At 39.8% G+C, this 18,601-nt stretch overlaps 2 protein-coding genes across 2 annotated transcripts in view; both read left to right on the top strand.

The window, feature by feature from the left end:
* The first annotated feature begins 1,997 nt into the window (after positions 1–1,997).
* SNRNP27 (small nuclear ribonucleoprotein U4/U6.U5 subunit 27) lies at positions 1,998–9,323 on the top strand. The gene is made up of 6 exons (XM_065927241.1): positions 1,998–2,111; positions 3,085–3,205; positions 3,850–3,962; positions 4,674–4,753; positions 7,873–7,937; positions 8,933–9,323. The coding sequence occupies exons 1-6, from the start codon at positions 2,078–2,080 to the stop codon at positions 8,985–8,987; spliced, it is 468 nt and encodes a 155-aa protein (XP_065783313.1). The 5' UTR covers positions 1,998–2,077; the 3' UTR covers positions 8,988–9,323.
* Positions 9,324–12,703: 3,380 nt separating this feature from the next.
* The window catches only part of MXD1 (MAX dimerization protein 1), a 31,784-nt gene continuing 25,886 nt past the window's right edge, over positions 12,704–18,601 (top strand). Inside the window, exon 1 of the mRNA XM_065928996.1 lies at positions 12,704–12,753. The gene's annotated coding sequence lies outside the window, so the exon portion shown is untranslated. The remainder of the gene's footprint in view (positions 12,754–18,601) is intronic.

The following is an 18,601-nucleotide window of genomic DNA, read 5'->3' as shown; positions in this document are numbered from 1 at the left end:
TTTTCCAGTTTTACCAATTCTCAAATTCAGCCACTTTCACCTTACCTACTGATAACCACTCTAGTGTAGGTCACTGGAGTTTCCAACCTAGACCACTGTACCTTCCTCCTTGGGTGTTTTGTACCCCCACCTCCCAGTCAAGTCTCCACGTCACCCAGCGTGTTCTCTGAATAAACTCAAATGTGAGTCCCTCCGGTCCTCAAAGCCCTTGAACGAACAGCTCTCTGTTGCTTTTACATCAGGGTAACTTGACCACAGCCTATAAGGCTTCCAGTCTGATCTTCACATGTTCACTCCTTGCTCCGTAGGTCTCCACTTTTAGCCCATCTGCTCCCTTACCTCTTGCCCTGGCACATGCAGTCTCCTCTGCCTGGACAATCTTTCCCTGTCCCCACCACAAAAGTCACCCCATTTGACCTGGCTAATTTCTACTTATCCTTAAGGTCTCATTTGGACATTATTTCCTCCTGGACACATTCCTTGAGAACCCTTGCCCTCAAACGAGTTAGGTATCCACTTCATGTGAACTCCTAGTATCTTGTTCTGCCCCTCTCCTGCATCTTGATACTGTTTACTTGTTTGTATCCCTCAGTGGACTGCAAGTACTCAAGAACAGACTTGCCTTTTTCATTGATTAACCCTCTGGTACAGGACTTCCCTGGTGATACAGTGGATAGTAATCAACCTGCCAATGCAGGCAACATGGGTTTGATCCCTGATCCATTATAATTCCACGTGCTGTGTAACAACTAAGCCCATGTGCCACAAGTACTGAGCCTGCCTGCTGCAACTACTGAATCCCTAAAGCCTAGAGCCTGTGCTCTGCAACAAGAGAAACCACAGCACTGAGAAGTCTGCGCACCTCAACTAGAGAGTAGCTCCTGCTGGCTGCAACTAGAGAAGGCCCATGTACAGCAACAAAGACCCAGCGCAACCAAAAATTTTTAAAGTTAAAAAAAATTTTTTTAATCCTCTGGTACTAGGTGTGCAATAAATATTTTTGTGAATAACTGTATTAATCATGCCTTTTTAATTGCTTGCATTTTCTGGTGTTTTGACATCTGGGGCCTTGCCAAGACTGCCCTTCCCAGGACTAGCTAATTCTGCGAGATAGCAAATGAGTCCCCTTATGAGTCTGACTTTAGTATGTAAGCCAGCCAATGGGAAGCCCCTACTCTCCTATCACCTCCTTTATCAAGCTCACAAGTCAAGCCATTATTTCTCTGCCACAGATCCCAGGGCCAGGTACCAACAGCTCTGGACAGCCCTTAAAATCTCAAGATTCGCTGATCAGTCTTAGAGAACCTGCTTAGCCTGCTTCCCAGTTTCTTCTATTCCCTCCAACAAAACTCAACAAAAGCTCTCAGTCATGCTTTTTTTCCCCTTGCTCCCTCTGCCTCCTGACCCGCCCTACTGCATCCCCATGTGGACTTAAAACTTTGCATATGGTAAGTTTAGATTGGTTTGATATGAAATATTTTTTGCCTATGGACAAGATAGTCGGAAAGAATAATGGGGGCGAGGCGGGGGTGAGAACTGTGTTAGGGTGGTTTATATATGGCTTTTTCCTTACATTTCTAGAATAACAACAGGGAGCAGAGGCTTCCCTGGTGGTCAGTGGTAAAGAACCCGTCTGCCAATACAAGAGACAGGATTTCATCCGTGGGTCGGGAAGATACCCTGGAGGAGGAACTGGCAACCCACTCCAGTATTCTTGCCTGGAGAATCCCATGGACAGAGGAACCTGAAGGTTCCATGAGGTAGCAAGAATGGGACACGACTTAGCGACTAAACAACAACAAAGCACATTCTAATGCCCACCTCCAAAGACGGGAGAAAAGATAGTGAAGCCACCAGGAAAGAGGGGTTAGAGGAGCAGAGATGACAACTCTGTTCTCAACGGAACCTCTGGGCTCGGATGAGGCGGTATTAGGTTGGGGCAGCCTCTCTTCTTTAGAAGCCGGAACCCTGGCGAGTCGTTTGGACGTTTCCCAGTCGGCGGTGAAAGCTCGGTTCCCGGCCCTCCGGAAGTTGTTGCACAGCCGTTTCCGGGTCGACTTGTACTGGAGGATTCCAAATGGGTCGCAGCCGCAGCCGCTCCCCACGGAGGGGTGAGTCTAGAAGAGACTCTGAGGGTCTAGGGCTCGGTTGGAGATTCGTTTCCACGTTGGTTCCCAGTCTAAGGGCCGCGGACAGGGGGGAACCTTCTCTTCTAAGGAGAAGAGAGGGGGTCTGTTGGGAACGAAGACCTGGGCCCTACACGCTTCAGCCCTCCGATTTGAAGGCAATCTTTTACCCAACTGGGGTTTGGCCGACTCTGTCAGCTTCCTGTAATAACTTTTGTTGTACTTGTGGCTTGGGAATTTAGAGTCAGGCCACGGTTCCTCCAGTTTCTGGGTGACCGAGTGCAAGTCATCCAGCCCTCCTGCGTCCGAATTCCCGTAATTAGACATCTAGGGTAAATATTATCTTTTAAAAGCTAACATGAGAATGGATGCCACACTCCGTAATGCTCAGCATGTGCTGCCGCCAGGTTCTTAAGTGCTCAGGGTTTCCTTCCCAGTTTACAGTAGAGAAATCGACATTTAGGAGTTTGCGTTCAGGGTGCTCACCTCTTAATGACTTCTGGCCCCAGCCCCCTAAAGGGGGCAGTGAGAGGGGACGATTTCGCATACAACCTCGATTCTGCCCCCTCGTTGGTTTCTATCACCTTCAGCTAATCAGGGTTTATCTTAAAAGTTAAATGAGCCCTCGAACCACAGAGGACTATCGAGCACTTAACAAGTTCTCAATCCGAATTGAGAACTGCTGTTTAAGTGTCGAACACACCGGTTTTCCTTGGTTAGTGCGGATAAAAAGAATATGTTTATATATATATATATATAATGCATGTTGAAATGGTGGTGGGTGGTTTGGGTTAAATCTATGCTGTTAAAATTAATCTCGTGTCTTTACTTTTTAAATGTGACATCTAGAAATGGCTTGCATTATATTACTGTTGGCCGGCTCAGCATCCAGTAGATGTTTGAGGTAATTTTCGACTCTGCAATTTTTTTTTTTTTTTTGCAATTTTGTTTTTATTAGAGCGTAGGCGGTCCCGGTCCACGTCCCGGGAAAGAGAACGCAGGCGCCGAGAAAGGTCCCGGTCCCGGGAGCGAGATCGGAGAAGAAGCCGCTCTCGCTCCCCACACAGAAGGCGTTCCAGGTAAGTGCAGCAGAGCAGAAGTTTTACCACAGCTGCGTAGTCGCTGCTCTTGACTTTGTTGTTATTGCTTACAAAGGGACTTACGGTTTCATGACATCAGCGGTACTTTATCCCACTTTATTCTAAACCTAACATTCCCATTGGTAAAATGGGGTTGATAACATTCCACATAGTAGAGTTGCCTTGAGGAATAAATGAGAAATAATACATGAAAAGCAGTTAGCAGGAGTAAGAAATAAGCGTTTTGTGTATTATAGTCTTATTTTTTTATAAACTTTTGGTGATAATAGTTTAGTCAACCATATAATCAAGAGTGTGAGATCTTGGAAGAATCTTAAAAGTGGACTCTGATTCTAAATAACCATCAAATACACTTTTTGTTTTCTTTTTTCTGCCTTGCAAAAACATTTTTGGCCTAGCTATACTGAGTGTACCTGATAATTAAACAATGAATAATTTTTTGTTAATAGTCAGTGCCTAGGCAGAACTTTCTTCCTCATTCTGCTTTGGGGAACAAATTCTTTTCTCTGGAATCCGACTTTTGTTCAGCCTTTACCTTTCATGCACTCATGTATATCTGTGCTCGTCAACACAGGTCATCAGGTATGTCTCTGTTTCTGACATCTTTCCTTATTAAATACTAGGTCTCCAAGACGACATAGATCCACATCTCCTTCCCCTTCTCGACTGAAAGAAAGAAGAGATGAGGAGAAGAAAGAAACAAAAGAAACAAAGAGCAAAGAACGTCAGATAACTGGTAATATTAGATAAATCACTGTAGGAAATGTACAGCCTTGTTTAGAAATTCAATTATCAAATTAAGTATAATTTTTGAACATTTAGCTATTTAAGTTTTTGACAGTATTCATTAGGGACTTCCGCAGTGGCTCAGTAGTAAAGAATCTGCCTGCAATGCAGGAGACACACGTTCAGTCCTTGGGTTGGGAAGATCCCTTGGAGGAGGAAAGCAACCCACTCTGCTCTTCTTGCCTGAAAACTCCCATGGACAGAGGAGCCTGGCGGGCTACAGTCCATGCCGTTGTGAAAGAATCAGACACGACTTGAGTGCACACACACGTAGTGTTCACTGCATATGGTTCTGAGATTTTGTTTTAATTGTACCTTAATTACTAGTTATTTGGTGCTCTTGATACAGGAAGGACAGTTAAAAACATGACAATATTCTATTTTGGACGTATCTTCACTGTCGGATGTTGAAGGTGGTCCTCCCTAAAGATGCCAAGCATATCCTTTTAAGCAATCTCTTAAAATGGAAGATGGAGACCACACTTCTTCCTTGCACCTTAAGTTATATTCTGTCCAGTTTGAGGGATTTTTCATTAAATTCAAGTCTTTAGCTAATTGTTTAGTATATTCTCTGCTGGTAAAGTGGAACAACTATTAATCTGTTGCCAGCTCTCTTTTTTATGTATAAAATTAGTTTAAAATGTATCACTTATTTTTGTAGAGGAAGACTTAGAGGGCAAAACAGAGGAAGAAATAGAAATGATGAAGTTAATGGGATTTGCCTCCTTTGACTCCACAAAAGTAAGTAAAACATGTAGCCAGTCAAGTATTCTTAATGTGAATTGATCTGCCCCATTTTTCAATATTATTTTACTATCGCTTGTAATTTCTCCCAATGATAACAAGTTTATTCTTTTAGAAGACGGTAACTATTTGTGTGAAGGGATTTGAAAGCAAAGAGAAGGAAGTTGTGGACTAGCGTTGGAATTCAGGGAGTATTTGCTTGGGATATTTGAATTAGATCTTAAAGGGCCAGTAGAGGTGATCAGACAAAGAAGAGGAGGAAGATCATTTGAAGTAGAGGGAAAAGCTCACAGAGATGCCCTGTCAGCGTGAAGCAGCATAGAGTATTGGAGGAGGTTCAAATTCAGTGACTAGAGAAAGGGTGTTGATGGGCTAGTGACTATAGATGGGGCTAGAAATAGAGGTAGGAGGCAAATCACAGAATGATATCCTTAGCCATACTGAGGAATATAAGTTGATTATTTTGGTGATGAGAGGAAGCAATGGTTTTTAAGCAAGGGAGCAACAGAATATATGTATGTTTAGAAAGAAGACCTGAGACTAAATGGAGGACAAACAAAAGACTGGGAGAACTGCCCAGTCATGCAGTGAAAGATGATGAAGGTCTGATTTGAGGAGAGAGGCTGGAATACTGAGAACAATTCAGAAGCAAGAGTTAGTGGTGGTGGGAATGGAGGTGAGTAGTCAGTGATGACTCTGAGGTGTCAGGCTGATAGGGTTAACCAAAGAAAGGATTGTAGGAAAGGGGAGTGCTATGAAACAGAATGAAAAGCAGCTGCCAGATAAAGATGACGTTGCAAGCTGCATACATATCTCATAACTCAAGAAGAGGGATTGACAGGAATTTGAATGCTCTCTAGCCCTGACCATCATATTGAAAAGAATAAGGAGGTGGGGAGGCAAAAGAGGGAGGGGTTGTGGAGTGGGAGATGGGGTAGAGAGAAATAGAGCAAAGGGGAGATGGAGAGAGAAAATTGAATGAAAGAAGGGAGGAAAGTGAGAGGAAGCTATTAAGAATGGACAAGGAGAGTGTGTGTGGAGAGAAAATATATTTTTAAAACTTTCTTTATAGAATTTTAAGTCCTTTTCGTTTTGCAAGTAGAAGTTGCGATCTCTGAGGAGAGGTGTCACTTCCCCTAATCTTGTGTTCCATTATGTCATGAATGGAGTGGGGTAATTGCAGATGCTCTAAGAGCATCTAACTAATGTTATTCTGTAGGATTCCTGTGTATTTTTTAAATGACAGTGTGTGGCCTAAGAGGAGTACCAGAGGCATGACTGTTTTGAGGTGAGAAAATTAAGAATGAGCTTTTTGATTCTCACAAATGGTTATGTGAACCCCATTTTAAAATTTAATGCAATTTCTGTATCAGGTTTTTTTCTTGACTATACCAGTTCCTTATTTGCTATTCCAGTGAGGGTTTTGTAAGTAAACTGGTTTATTAATACATATATTGGATGAATAAAAATATTTTCAAAATGAGACAACTAAATTTCACCGTTTTTAGAAGAATAGTGAAGGATCTTATTAGAATTCCTAGTTTTTTGGGGTTTTTTTTTTTGGTTTTACTATTGCCTGACATGTTTAGAATTCTTGAGACTCAGATGTAAAGATGGAGCCACTACTTTTAAATGTAGTCTGTGCTGAAGATGTTTGTTTATAAAGGAAAAATTAGGTGAGAATTTATAGATTCCATAAAAATTATGGAGTACCACAAGAACAAATGATGTCAGTTGTTTTTTTAATGACATCAACAAGGATGTTAATTCATACGCAGTTGACTTCAGGACTGTCAGTTATAGTTTCTCAGCTCATTTGTATTTTTCAGTAATGTGTATCTTGTAATATTTCATCATCATTCTATGGTGGAACCTCTTCAAATGCCAAATTAGTCACTTATTTTCCCTTCTATTTTAACATTCTAAAAAATTTCAAAGTTGGTTTTGTTTATTTATGGACAAAGAAGAGAGCTGAAAAAAAAAAAAGCTGAAAATATACAACTCTACAAATAGTTTTCAAAAATCAGCCTTCAGTAATTGAACTTAGTAAAAAAAATTAATAGACTTTCCTGGTGCCTCAGTGGTAAAGAATCAGCCTGCTAAATGCAGGAGACTTGAGTTTGATCCCTGGGTGGGGCAGATCCCCTGGAGAAGGAAATGGCAACCCACTCCAGTATCCTTGCCTGGGAAATCCTGTGGACAAAGGAACCTGGCAGACTATAGTCCATGGGGTTGCAAAGGGTCGGATGTGACTTAGTGACTAAACAACAACAACAGTGTGATGTTACACAGGGTGATCATGTAGATGTTATCATCATGATTAGACATCGTGATAAATGGAGGGTAGAAAATGAGGGAATTGTGAGGAAAGCACAGTTAGCATTCTGTGGGAGTTAGAGGAGAGAGCTCTTCCTAGCAGCTGGGTCATTTGACTTGGGCCTTGAAGAACGCACAAGAACCAGAGGGTTGAAGATTGGATGGGAGTTAAGAAGGCATTTAGGCATGAGGTACAGAAAGTGGTGAGTTCATTTTGCTGAATCAGAAGACCCATAAAGGAATTAATGAAAAAGAAAGTCTGAGATACAAGTGATACAACATTAGTACCTGTTACCCTGATTCTTGATTTAAAAATCAAAATTTCAGAACCTACGCAAGAAATGGGATTATATACGAATAGTGACTGATTTGAGAATCCCATCAGTTCAGGTCATAAGTTAAATTTTTGTGAATATGAATTTTTCTAGAGGAGATATCCATAACTTGTATTTGGTTTTGAAGAATGCCCTGACCAGAAAAGGTGAGGCTCTGCTACCTACTTTCCCCGCATGCCTCATGCCTTGCACATAATACATATGAGCGTTTGTTGGTTTGAATATTGGTATTTGCTTATATGTGACTAAAAATTTGAACAGAGTTACAACACTTGGGAGTTTCGGGGATATCATCAGGATCTGAAAATTCTTTTAGTCATTGGACTACGTCATGCTTAAATGAATCTTGCCATTAAAGAGGTCTGTGGAATCCAGCTCTTTGATCAAGTCATTTACTATATTCTTTCTCTTGTGTGTTGTTTGTTTGTGTGTGTGTTTTGGTTTTTGTTTCTTGCTTTTCTCCAGGGGAAAAAGGTGGATGGCTCTGTAAATGCCTATGCCATAAATGTGTCTCAGAAGAGAAAGTATAGGTATGCATAACTGCCATTATTACGTTTGAACTAATATAAATTATATGCTTGGGAAAGAATTGGTTTTGGGATAATCATGTTTGTAGGAAATGTAGCAGTTGGTTTTTTTTTTTTTTTTTTGCAGTTTTCTATACAATCCCGTACTTTAGTGAGGTTTCCATATTTTTCCTTGATTTAATCTTCCTTGTTTATATTGTTGTATGTTAAAATAATTTTAAATTTACCTGTGAACCAGAAACTATTACAGAGAAAGGGTAGTTGGCTTAAATATTTTAGATTATAAGTAGTTCTTTCTTCAAAATAGCATAATCTCAAGTCTTTAGACTTTAATTTCATTATAATTACAGGTTTTAAAATGGATTCCTCCTGAATTATTTATCTAAATTGATTATGTAAGGATTTCAACTATAAATACCTTTCTGTTAAGTATAGGCATATTTTATTAATACCACAAAACAAACCAATCCATACTTGAAATCTCAGTGCATGAACAAGAAGTCAAGACATCTTCAAACATTGTCTTTTTCTCTACATTTATCACTTCAGTTAATTTAGACTAATACTTCAGTTAATTTAGGAATATGAATGGTGTGATTTGAGACTGCTGTGAGTTAAAATACTCGAATCAACAGTCCACTGTAAAATTACCTTCAAATAAGGTCTTATGGGGAGAACTAGTACAGTGTGTAATCAGATTTGCTTGATAGGTACCCGTTTGAAACTCTTCTCTGTTTTCCTTAAACTTGGTAGGTGTTTAGTGTTACTTAAATATGGATTTTCGATTGATTTTTTTTAAGTCTGTAGAATCTTCCCAAATAATACTGAAAATATATCTAAACAAAAATACTTTTGTTTAGATTTTGACTTTGAATACTTACTGCCATAGACGTTGCCATTTTAGAAATAGTTTATAGGTTTAACTTCTGAAGCATATGATTATTTCTTTTATAAGACAAACCCACAATTTTTTTAATAAATAAATTTTCTCATCATAGGCAGTACATGAATCGAAAAGGTGGATTCAACAGACCTTTGGATTTCATTGCATGAGCTGAACTGTTGAAGAATGATGTTTTTTCCTCATCTTAAGAACAGTGGATTTTTGTATTTAATATGCATCAAAAACAGGATCACAGTCCTTCCTCCTTGTAAAGTAAGAAAATTTTATTTATGATGTGTGTAGTTCACTTACCCTGCCTCAAGAAAAAAAGTTAAATATTACATTTTTTTCCTTTAGGAAATATCATTTGGGGCAGTCATCAACCCCATTTTTTTGTCCTTATTCCTATGGAAATATATGTTTTTCTCTTGGATGCTCTTTATGACTTTTTAAAATACATAAAAATGATTTGGAAGTAAGTTTCTCAAATAAAGCAATAATTTCTACCCTTTTGTATTTGATATTTTTATAACTAGAAAAAAAAAATCTCCCTACACATTTTCTTTTTTCATCCATAGATTTAGATATCATGATTCTTCATAGGTTTAAAAGTTAGAATATTGAAAAAATATAACTGGATTTTTTGTGTCTTCTGTGTTTTTTGCCCCCTGCCCCAATACCGTATTTCCCCAGTTGAAAAGCAATACGTGCTTATTCAGTTCAGTTCAGTCACTCAGTCATGTCTGACTCTTTGTGACCCTATGGACCACAGCACGCTAGGCCTCCCTGTCCATCACCAACTCCCGGAATTTACCCAAACTCATGTCCATTGAGTTGGTGATGCGATCCAACCATCTCGTCCTCTGTCGTCCCCTTCTCCTCCTGCCCTCAATCTTTCCCAACATCAAGGTATTTTCCAATGAGTCAGCTCTTCGCATCTGCCCAAAGTATTGGAATTTCAGCTTCAATATCAGTCCTTCCAATGAACACCCAGGACTGATCTCCTTTAGGATGGACTGGTTGGATCTCCTTGCAGTCCAAGGGACTCTCAAGAGTCTTCTTCAACACCACAGTTCAAAAGCATCAATTTGTCGATGCTCAGCCTTCTTTATAGTCCAACTCTCACATCCATACATCACCACTGGAAAAACCATAGCCTTGACTAGATGGACCTTTGTTGACAAAGTAATGTCTCTGCTTTTTAATGTGCTGTCTAGGTTGGTCATAACTTTCCTTCCAAGGAGTAAGCGTCTTTTAATTTCATGGCTGCAATCACCATCTGCAGTGATTTTGGAGCCCCCAAAAATAAAGTCAGCCACTATTTCCACTTTTTACCCATCTATTTGCCACGAAGTGATGGGAGCGGATGCCATGATCTTAGTTTTCTGAATGTTGAGCTTTAAGCCAACTTTTCACTCTCCTCTTTCACTTTCATCAAGAGGCTCTTTAGTTCCTCTTCACTTTCTGCCATAACGGTGGTGTCATCTGCATATCTGAGGTTATTGATATTTCTCCCAGCAATCTTGATTCCAGCTTGTGCTTCTTCCAGCCCAGCATTTCTCATGATGTCCTCTGCATATAAGTTAAATAATCAGGGTGACAATATACAGCCTTGACATACTCCTTTTCCGATTTGGAACCAGTCTGTTGTTCCATGTCCAGTTCTAACTGTTGCTTCCTGACCTGCATACAGGTTTCCCAAGAGGCAGGTCAGGTGGTCTGGTATTCCCATCTAAATAAAAAACACCTTGGGAGAAATCAGAAGGTAGGGAAAAAAAACAAAAATCACCTATAATCTACCCCCAGAATGTTAACATTTTGGTATTTATATTTCCAGGCTCCTATGGGTGTATATTTCTTGCCCCTAGCCAAAGAGACCGGATGCTGCTTTCTTTGCTAATCCTTTTTCTCCCGTGTACTGTGAACATCTGTTAAATGCTGTTATAAATTCTTTGGAAACTTAGGTTTTAGTAGCTACTTGGTTATACTGTAATTTATTAACTAATCTTTTATTGGTGAACATTGGCTTCCCTTCAAGATTTGCTGTTATAATTAAAGCTATGAGTAGATTATTTAGGAGTAAGGGGAAAAAAGCAAAACACAACACCCATGAAGTAGTATCCCTGTTGCATGTATCTTTTTGTACTTGTTGCCTTATTTGCTCCTGTTTAGTTCTTGGAGGTGGCATTGCTGGGTGAGAGAAAGGTGCATGCTTTACCCTTTATGTGCATGCTTAAGGCTTTTGATACATGTATGGTTAGAAGGCTAACACCTAAGCATCACCAGTAAAGTATGAGCATTCCTGTTTTGTATACGTGTGCCAGTATTGAATGTTTGGGTTTTTTTTTTAGGCTTCCAGTCTGATGGTTAAAATAATGGTATTTGGTTTTGTTTAGTTTCTAAGGAAGTGTATGTTTTTAGAATGTATTAGCCATGTATATTTCTTTTGTGAAATACTAATTTCAAACCTTGGCTCCATTTGTCTTTCAGCAAACTTTTCTTTTTCTTATTTGAGGGAATCTCCTTTTCTAATGACCATTGCCTATTCTGTGTCCTGTCTCACTGATATTTGAGGCTTTGTGGCTAGATTTTTAATTTGGCGGGGGGTGGGGGGGAGTGTTGAGTAACCAATATAAACACATGGAACACAATATGATGTGCTAACTGCATCCTTTTGGAGATATTCCATGAATACATAAGCATATAATTTATATGTTATACGTGTCTTTTATTACTCAAATTTAAGCAAACTTTACACTCTATTTTGCACCTATTTTTTCACTTACTACCACATCTTAAGATTGTTTCTTATCAGAGTAGGTAATATTCAGTTCAGTTCAGTCACTCAGTTGTATCTGACTCTGCAACCCCGTGGACTGCAGTTCGCCAGGCTTCCCTGTCCATCCCCAACTCCTTTTCTAATGATTTTATTTATTTTATTTTTGGGTAGGCTGGGTCTTTTTGCTCTGCAGGCTTTTTGTCTAGTTGCAGAGAGTGGGGGCTACCCTGTAGTTGTGGTGCATGGGCTTCTCGCTGCAGTGGCTTCTCTTGTGGAGCACAGGCTCCAGGACCCCTGCACAGGCTTCAGCAGTTGTGCCTCTGGGGCTCCAGAGCACAGGCTCAATAGTTGTGGTGCACAGGCTTATCTGCTCCACGGCACACGGGATCTTCCCGGATCAGGGATCAAACCTGTGTCTCTGTCGTTGGCAGGTGGATTCTCTTCCACTGAGCCATCAGGGAAACCTTATTGCCTCTTTTTAAGGGTAGCAATTATGGTTGGTTAGATGCGCCACATCAGCTGTCAGCCTGTAGTACCCACTGCACAAGTGTCGCTCCCCCAAGCAGTTGGGTTATTTTGCTTAGACTTTTTGCCGAATGAGTTGAGTAGATTCCCATATCCTGACCCTCCGAAATACAGCCTATCTGTAAAGTATCTGCGATAAGGACTGTTTCTGATCACATTTGTGCACATCTAAAGAAAAGCACACCCAGTTGTCTTATTGGGAAGCTAAAATTTCTGGAATGAAATAATATGCTCCAAATCAAACAATGGGTATTTAGATTGTCATTTTAGTGTGGTGTTCGGTATGATTGTCATTTCAGCACACTAACTTGAGATCCTCAAGGCAGCATACTTTGTAAAGAAATAATCTGAGAATACCTAATAGAGCAATAGGTTCACTCTCTGTGAGCTAACACCAAAGAAAAGGAAGAGGAAGAAATCTTTAAAGATCTAGAGATGAGATCAAGTCTTGCTTTGAAGGAACTTTTATCCATCAGATCATCTGATTCTGTAAGAATAACAAAGATGGAGCATTCTTGTCTTCTTCTAACAGGCTGCCCCTCTCCGAAGACATAAATTCTGCCAAATCTTCTAAGTATCCAAATGTCAGAGTGCTCCAGGGCCCAACCCCTAGACTCTCCTGTCTGCCTCTGGTGAGTTATCCCTTCACAAAGCGTCAAATGTCTTCTGCCGTGGCTCTTCATTGTGTACTTCTAGCCTTACTGTTTCACTGAATTCCAGTCTTGTAGATGTATTTGGATTAGTAGGCACCTCAAATTTAAGATGAAATGACTTCTCATTTCCCTGCCCTGTCATCTTCTCTCAGGCTTCCCCATCTCAGTGAGTGGCCTGTCCATTTACACCTTTGCACAGAGCGAAACTCCCTAGGCTCATCCTTCGCTCCTCTCTTTCTCCTGTGTGGCACATTTGATTCATTAGAAATCCCTTCAGCTCTAACAGTATATTTTGAATCCAACAACTTTTTTCCCCCATATTTATTGGGATATAATTGACAAATTCAAGTTTAAGATATTTAAAGTGTATATTGTGGTGATTAGATGTACATCAAATCTGACCATTTTTCACCCACCTATACTAACAGAAGCCATCTCTAATAGATTTCCTTCCCTCCCTTCTGCCTCAGTTTATTCCCTACCTAGCAGCAGAGTGAACCTTATAAATGTACATCTGGTCATTGCTTCTGCCTCTGATGGCTTTCTATCATTTAGAGTGAAGACCAGTCCTTATTGTGGGTCAACACATCTGTATAGTTCGGACCGTGGCTTCCTGCAGCCTCACCCCTTGCTACTGCACGCAGCCACACTACTTGCCTCTTTGCTGTTCCTTAAAAATAGATATATATCTACCTTAAGAGTCTTCCTACTTGCCTTTCCTCCTGGAATATCCCTCCTCTCCCTCCTCCCACCTTTCAGATTTACATGGTTAGCTTCTTTATATTGTTCAGGTCACTGCTTAAAATAAGGTCATTCCTGACTACCTTGTCCAAAACAGCAGCCTCCCCTTCGCTCTCTATCCTTTTACCCTGTCTTACTCTTTTTTATTTAGCTTATTTTATTTATTTATTTTATTAGCTTTTTTTAAATTGAAATAAAATTCAACCTATTAAAGTATATCATTTCAGAGACTTCCCTGGCGGTCCAGTGATGAGGACTCTGCACTAACTTGCAGGAACTAAGATCCCACAAGCCCCATGTGGCATGGCCAGAAATAAATAAAAATATACCAGTCAGTGGTTTTAGTATATTGACAGAGTTATGTGTTTATTGCCAGTAATTCTAAAATATTTTCATCATCCCCAAAAGGAACTCCATGCTCATTAACAGCTGCTTCTCATCCCTCCCCATCCATCTTACCCTCCACCCCAGAAACCGCTAAATGTACTTTGTCTTTAAAGGTATATCTATTCTGGACATTTTCATGTAAATGAACATTTCAAATGGATGGAATCACACAATATGTGACATTTTGTGTCTAGCTTCTTTTGCATAGCAGTGTTTTCCAGATTCATTCATCTTGTGTCATAAACAGTACTTAAAGGGCTTCCCAGGTGGCTCAGTGGTAAAGAACCCGCCTGCCAATGCAGAAGACAGACTTGGGTTCAATCTCTGGGTTGGGAAGATCCCCTGGAGGGGGAAATGGCAACCCACTCCAGGATTCTTGCCTGGAGAATCCCACGGACAGAGGAGCCTGGCAGGCTACAGTCCATAGTGTTGCACAGAGCCAGACATGACTGAAGGGACTTAGCGCACACACATCCCTTTTTTATAGTTTATAATACTCTGTTCTGTGGATGTGTGTGCTTGCTCAGTCGTGTCCGACTCTTTGCAACTCCATGGATGTAGCCAGCCAGGCTCCTTGTCAATAGAATTTCCCAGACAAGACTACTGGAGTGGGTAGCCATTTCCTTCTCCAGGGGATCATCCCGACCCAGGGATCAAACCCAATTCTGTCTCCAGCATTGGCGGGTGGGTTCTTTACCACTGTGCCACCTGGGAAGCCCCCACATGTCACATTGTAATTTATAATTCATCAGTTGATGGGAATTTGGGTTGTTCCACTTTTTTGGCTATTATGAATAATGCTACTATGGACATTTGTATCCAGGTTTTGTATGAACAAATGTTTTCAGTTCTCTTGGGTATATAGCTAGGAGTGCTATTACTGGGTTATATAGTTAAACTCCATGTTTAACTTTTTGAAGCACTGTCTGTTTTCCAAAGCAACCACACTATTTTATATCCCACTAGCAATTTGTGAGGCTTCCAGTTTCTCCACATCCTCTGCAGTTTCGTTTTCCTTATAGTCGATCAGTGCCTGACACACTCTGTATTACTGTCTCTGAACTTTCAGAAGCAGGGCTTCTGTCTTGTTAGCTGCTGCAGCCCCAGCACCACAAGTGCCTGGTACCCAGTAAAGCACTCAACGAATACCTGTACCTGAATGTAATCTAGTGACATTTCTTCACTTAAGGACTTCTCAGTGTTGTTTTTCTTTTTTTTTTTTTTTATTGGAGTATAGTTGATTTACAATGTTGTGTTAGTTTCTGCTCTTCAGCAAAGTGAATCAGTTATACATATATCCACTCTTTAAGATTCTCTTCCCATATAGGTCATTATGGAGTACTGAGTAGAGTCCCTTGTGCTATACAGGAGGTTCGTATCTATTTTACATATAGTAGTATGAATTCGTCAATACCAGTCCCCCAATTTATCCCTCCCCCCTTTTCCTCTTGGTAACCGTAAGTTTGTTTTCTGCATCTGTGACTATTTGTTTTTTAAATAAGTTCATTTGTACCATTTATTTTTAGATTCCACATATAAGTGATATGTGATATTTGTCTTTCTGACTTAAACTTCATTCCACTTCCCTAACTTTTTAAGTTAACCTTTAGTTATCCAACTCTTAAATGAACACATTTTTCCTATAAAAATTTTAAAACATGACTGCTTAATCCCTTTTGAGCAGGCCTGATTCACTGTGAATCCTTTGTAGTGTTTGCTTCCAGACGTGCATGCGTGTGTATACATATATATATATATATGTAGCAGACTTAGTGTTAGAAATGAGGGGGAAAGCCCAGTTTGAGGTATTTGGTTTGTTTCTTTTTTTTTTTACACAGATAATATGCTACAGGGATCATCTTATAACTCAGCTATTTACTCAGCACTGCCTTGGAGATGTTTCCATGCATGTATATAATGTTAGAGTGTCCCAGGTAGCCACAAAGAAAGGGATTAATACTAAGACAGTAAATCACAGTCCTGATTTTTCAACTTCGAAGAATAAAATCAGTTCCTCAGAAACTTAGAAAACAAAATTCATTTTAATGTCATTATAAATAGTGTTTTTTAATTCAGCATTCAGCAGTTCTGGAACTTTTTAGACAGTTAAAGGATTAGAATACCAACAGTTGTCTTCTCTGCACTCTGAGGTACTCAACTGAAATGTACCTGTCTGTCAGAAGTTCCATTGCAGTTAATAAACCTGCCATTCAGCACTGGTATTTACATATTGTCCTTTGCCCACCTAGAGTATAAACCCCTCAGAGGAAGGAAACTAGGGCTTTTAAAAAAAATACAGTAAAGATTATTTGACAAATACAATCTTTTGTGCTTCCCATTTTCAATATATTTTTAGTTTCCAGTTTTATCAGTTTAGCTTAATACCTGCTCAAGGATATAAACTGTTGTCAGCCTATGTTTATCCTATTTCACATAGCTTTTTACTTAAAATTCTGGTCATAAAATTTAGGTTAAAACATTCTGGAATTTCAAGTTCTTATTTTGAGGGTTTTGCCTATCCATCTGTTAGTGCTTGTGTAATGCCTTTGAAGTGCCAAATGCTGGGGGTAATCACTTCTTCATTTTAGGATTTCAATTCTTCGAAATCTATACTTTGAGATTATCTAACTGGTCATTGTAATATATTTGTACAAAATAATTGCTAGAAAAACAAGAAAAAACCCTTTGTTTTATACTTACTGCTTGATGTCCAGTAGGTGGCATCAGACACCATTTGGAGTTCATGATACTAACTAATTTCCTAGTTGGTGTTACTGGATTACTGATTTCTCCCTCCGCTGACAGAAAGAGGTCCATTCCTTAGTCGTAATTCTCTGATTTTATATATTATATAATTTATTTTTGTTTGGAATTTAAGCTAAACCTGTCGGTGTTTAAATGATTCCTTTGCTATATCTGACTCAGATTTCAACCATTTTTCCTTTTTTAATTTTATAAGTGTGATTTTCAATCAGGCTAAAACTCCAGGGGAAGGATCATGATTTTGAAATAAGACTGGCTTTTTTAAAAAAAAGAGTTGAGGGTAAGAGAAAGAATAAAGAGATGCTAAATGTTCATAATAAAATCAAAGAGAAAATATAGAAGTATACAGAATCCAAAATTAAGAATGAAATCAGTGTTTTTACTATCAGTAAAAACTATATTCATTACTATTTTCAGATTTGTTTTACAAATAACATGCAGTTAAAAATAATATCTTTATAATTTTTATAAACTTATATCCCCAATTCTAGCTTTTTGTGTTTTGAAAACTTTTATCTTCAGTGTATTTATTAATTGCCGTAAAGAATCAGCTTTTAGATCCAATTAACCATTAAAACCAGAAAATGTGTTCTATATGTCAGGACTGGGTTACTCTATTCTTCTTTTGAGTTTAATGGATTTATCAACCATGAGAAAAGACATATTTAAAACTTACCATCATGATTACATGTTTTTCTTTCTTTCCCCCGTGTTTGTCAGTGTTTGTGACTCATGGAGATCCGGTTCTTAATTCCTGTTTTTTAGAAAAACTATCACCTATAGTATGGGCTTTGGGTGAAACAGATCTAGGTTCAGTTTCCATTTCTGGCTGAATGGATGTATAAGAAAGTCATTTAGCTTCTCTGGGCATCAGTTTTCTTATGTGCAAAATGTAGATAATTAACCTATCTAATGGGGTTATATTGAGGATTAGCAATAATGTAGGTAAATTACCTGACAAGCTATTGTTTTCACATATTGGCAACAATAAACTTTTTTAAAACTTTGTTAAATATGTTCATGCTTTACTCATTTCTATATTAAGGAGTCTCAATTTACCAAGAGTTTTATTTCAGCTTTTTAAAATGGAGCTGTCAGTATATTAACAGCGTAACTTGGGTCTCAGATAGCTTAAGGAACAATTCTTAAAAATTTTAGTTCTGTTCTACGTACATTTATATTGGTACCACACACACAAAAACATTATTTATAGCCATCTTGAATAGGAAGTATTCTTTTTGAATGTTTTCCTCTAGAATTAAAAGGGAAGGAAAGACTCTGAAAGAGATGTCAAACAAATCTCAGAATTCAGCGTCAGTCTGCAGGTACGGGAAGTTTCTGAGCTGTTAAAATCCACTCGCAGGAGGGAGTAATTGGCCAGCACTCAGGGCGGGGTGTACGGCCTCACGATTCCAGTGCTTTCTGGAGAGAGAAAAAAAACGCTGGGTGGCGAGCACTGAACACGAGACAGTTTCCCCCGCCGAGTGCTACAGCCACGTGGCGCTAGCCGGAGCCCCAGGCCCACCGCCCTACCGGGCTATCGGCGGGACCTTTGGCCCCGGAAAGCCTGGAACCTCCGGGCCGCAGCTAGCAGGCCCGGGGATCTGGCCCCGAACCCGAGCAGGGCAAAGCGCCCAGGTGAAGCGCGGTGCCAGCTTCCACTCTAGGGACGTCCAGCAGATCCCCGGAACTTTTATCCGGAGACAGGTTCCGGCAACAGGTCCGAGGCGGGGTCGGTGAATCAGCGCTGCTAGGTGCCCGGGTCAGCCCTGCGATCCAATGCCAGATTCGGGTAGGAATAGCCCGGCGTCTAACCACCAACCATTCAGGGATGGCTAGCCAGGGCAAAGATGACGTCATCGTAGCTGGGCGGTGTCGGAAGGTTTCACCAATGGGAGACAGGCAAAGTGGCTTGCTTTCTGTAGCTCTTGGCCAA

Source organism: Muntiacus reevesi, chromosome 3 (genome assembly GCF_963930625.1).
Source record: "Muntiacus reevesi chromosome 3, mMunRee1.1, whole genome shotgun sequence".
NCBI lineage: Eukaryota > Metazoa > Chordata > Mammalia > Artiodactyla > Cervidae > Muntiacus > Muntiacus reevesi.
Note: the sequence above shows the minus strand (reverse complement) of the source record. Positions and strands in the feature narration are given on the sequence as shown.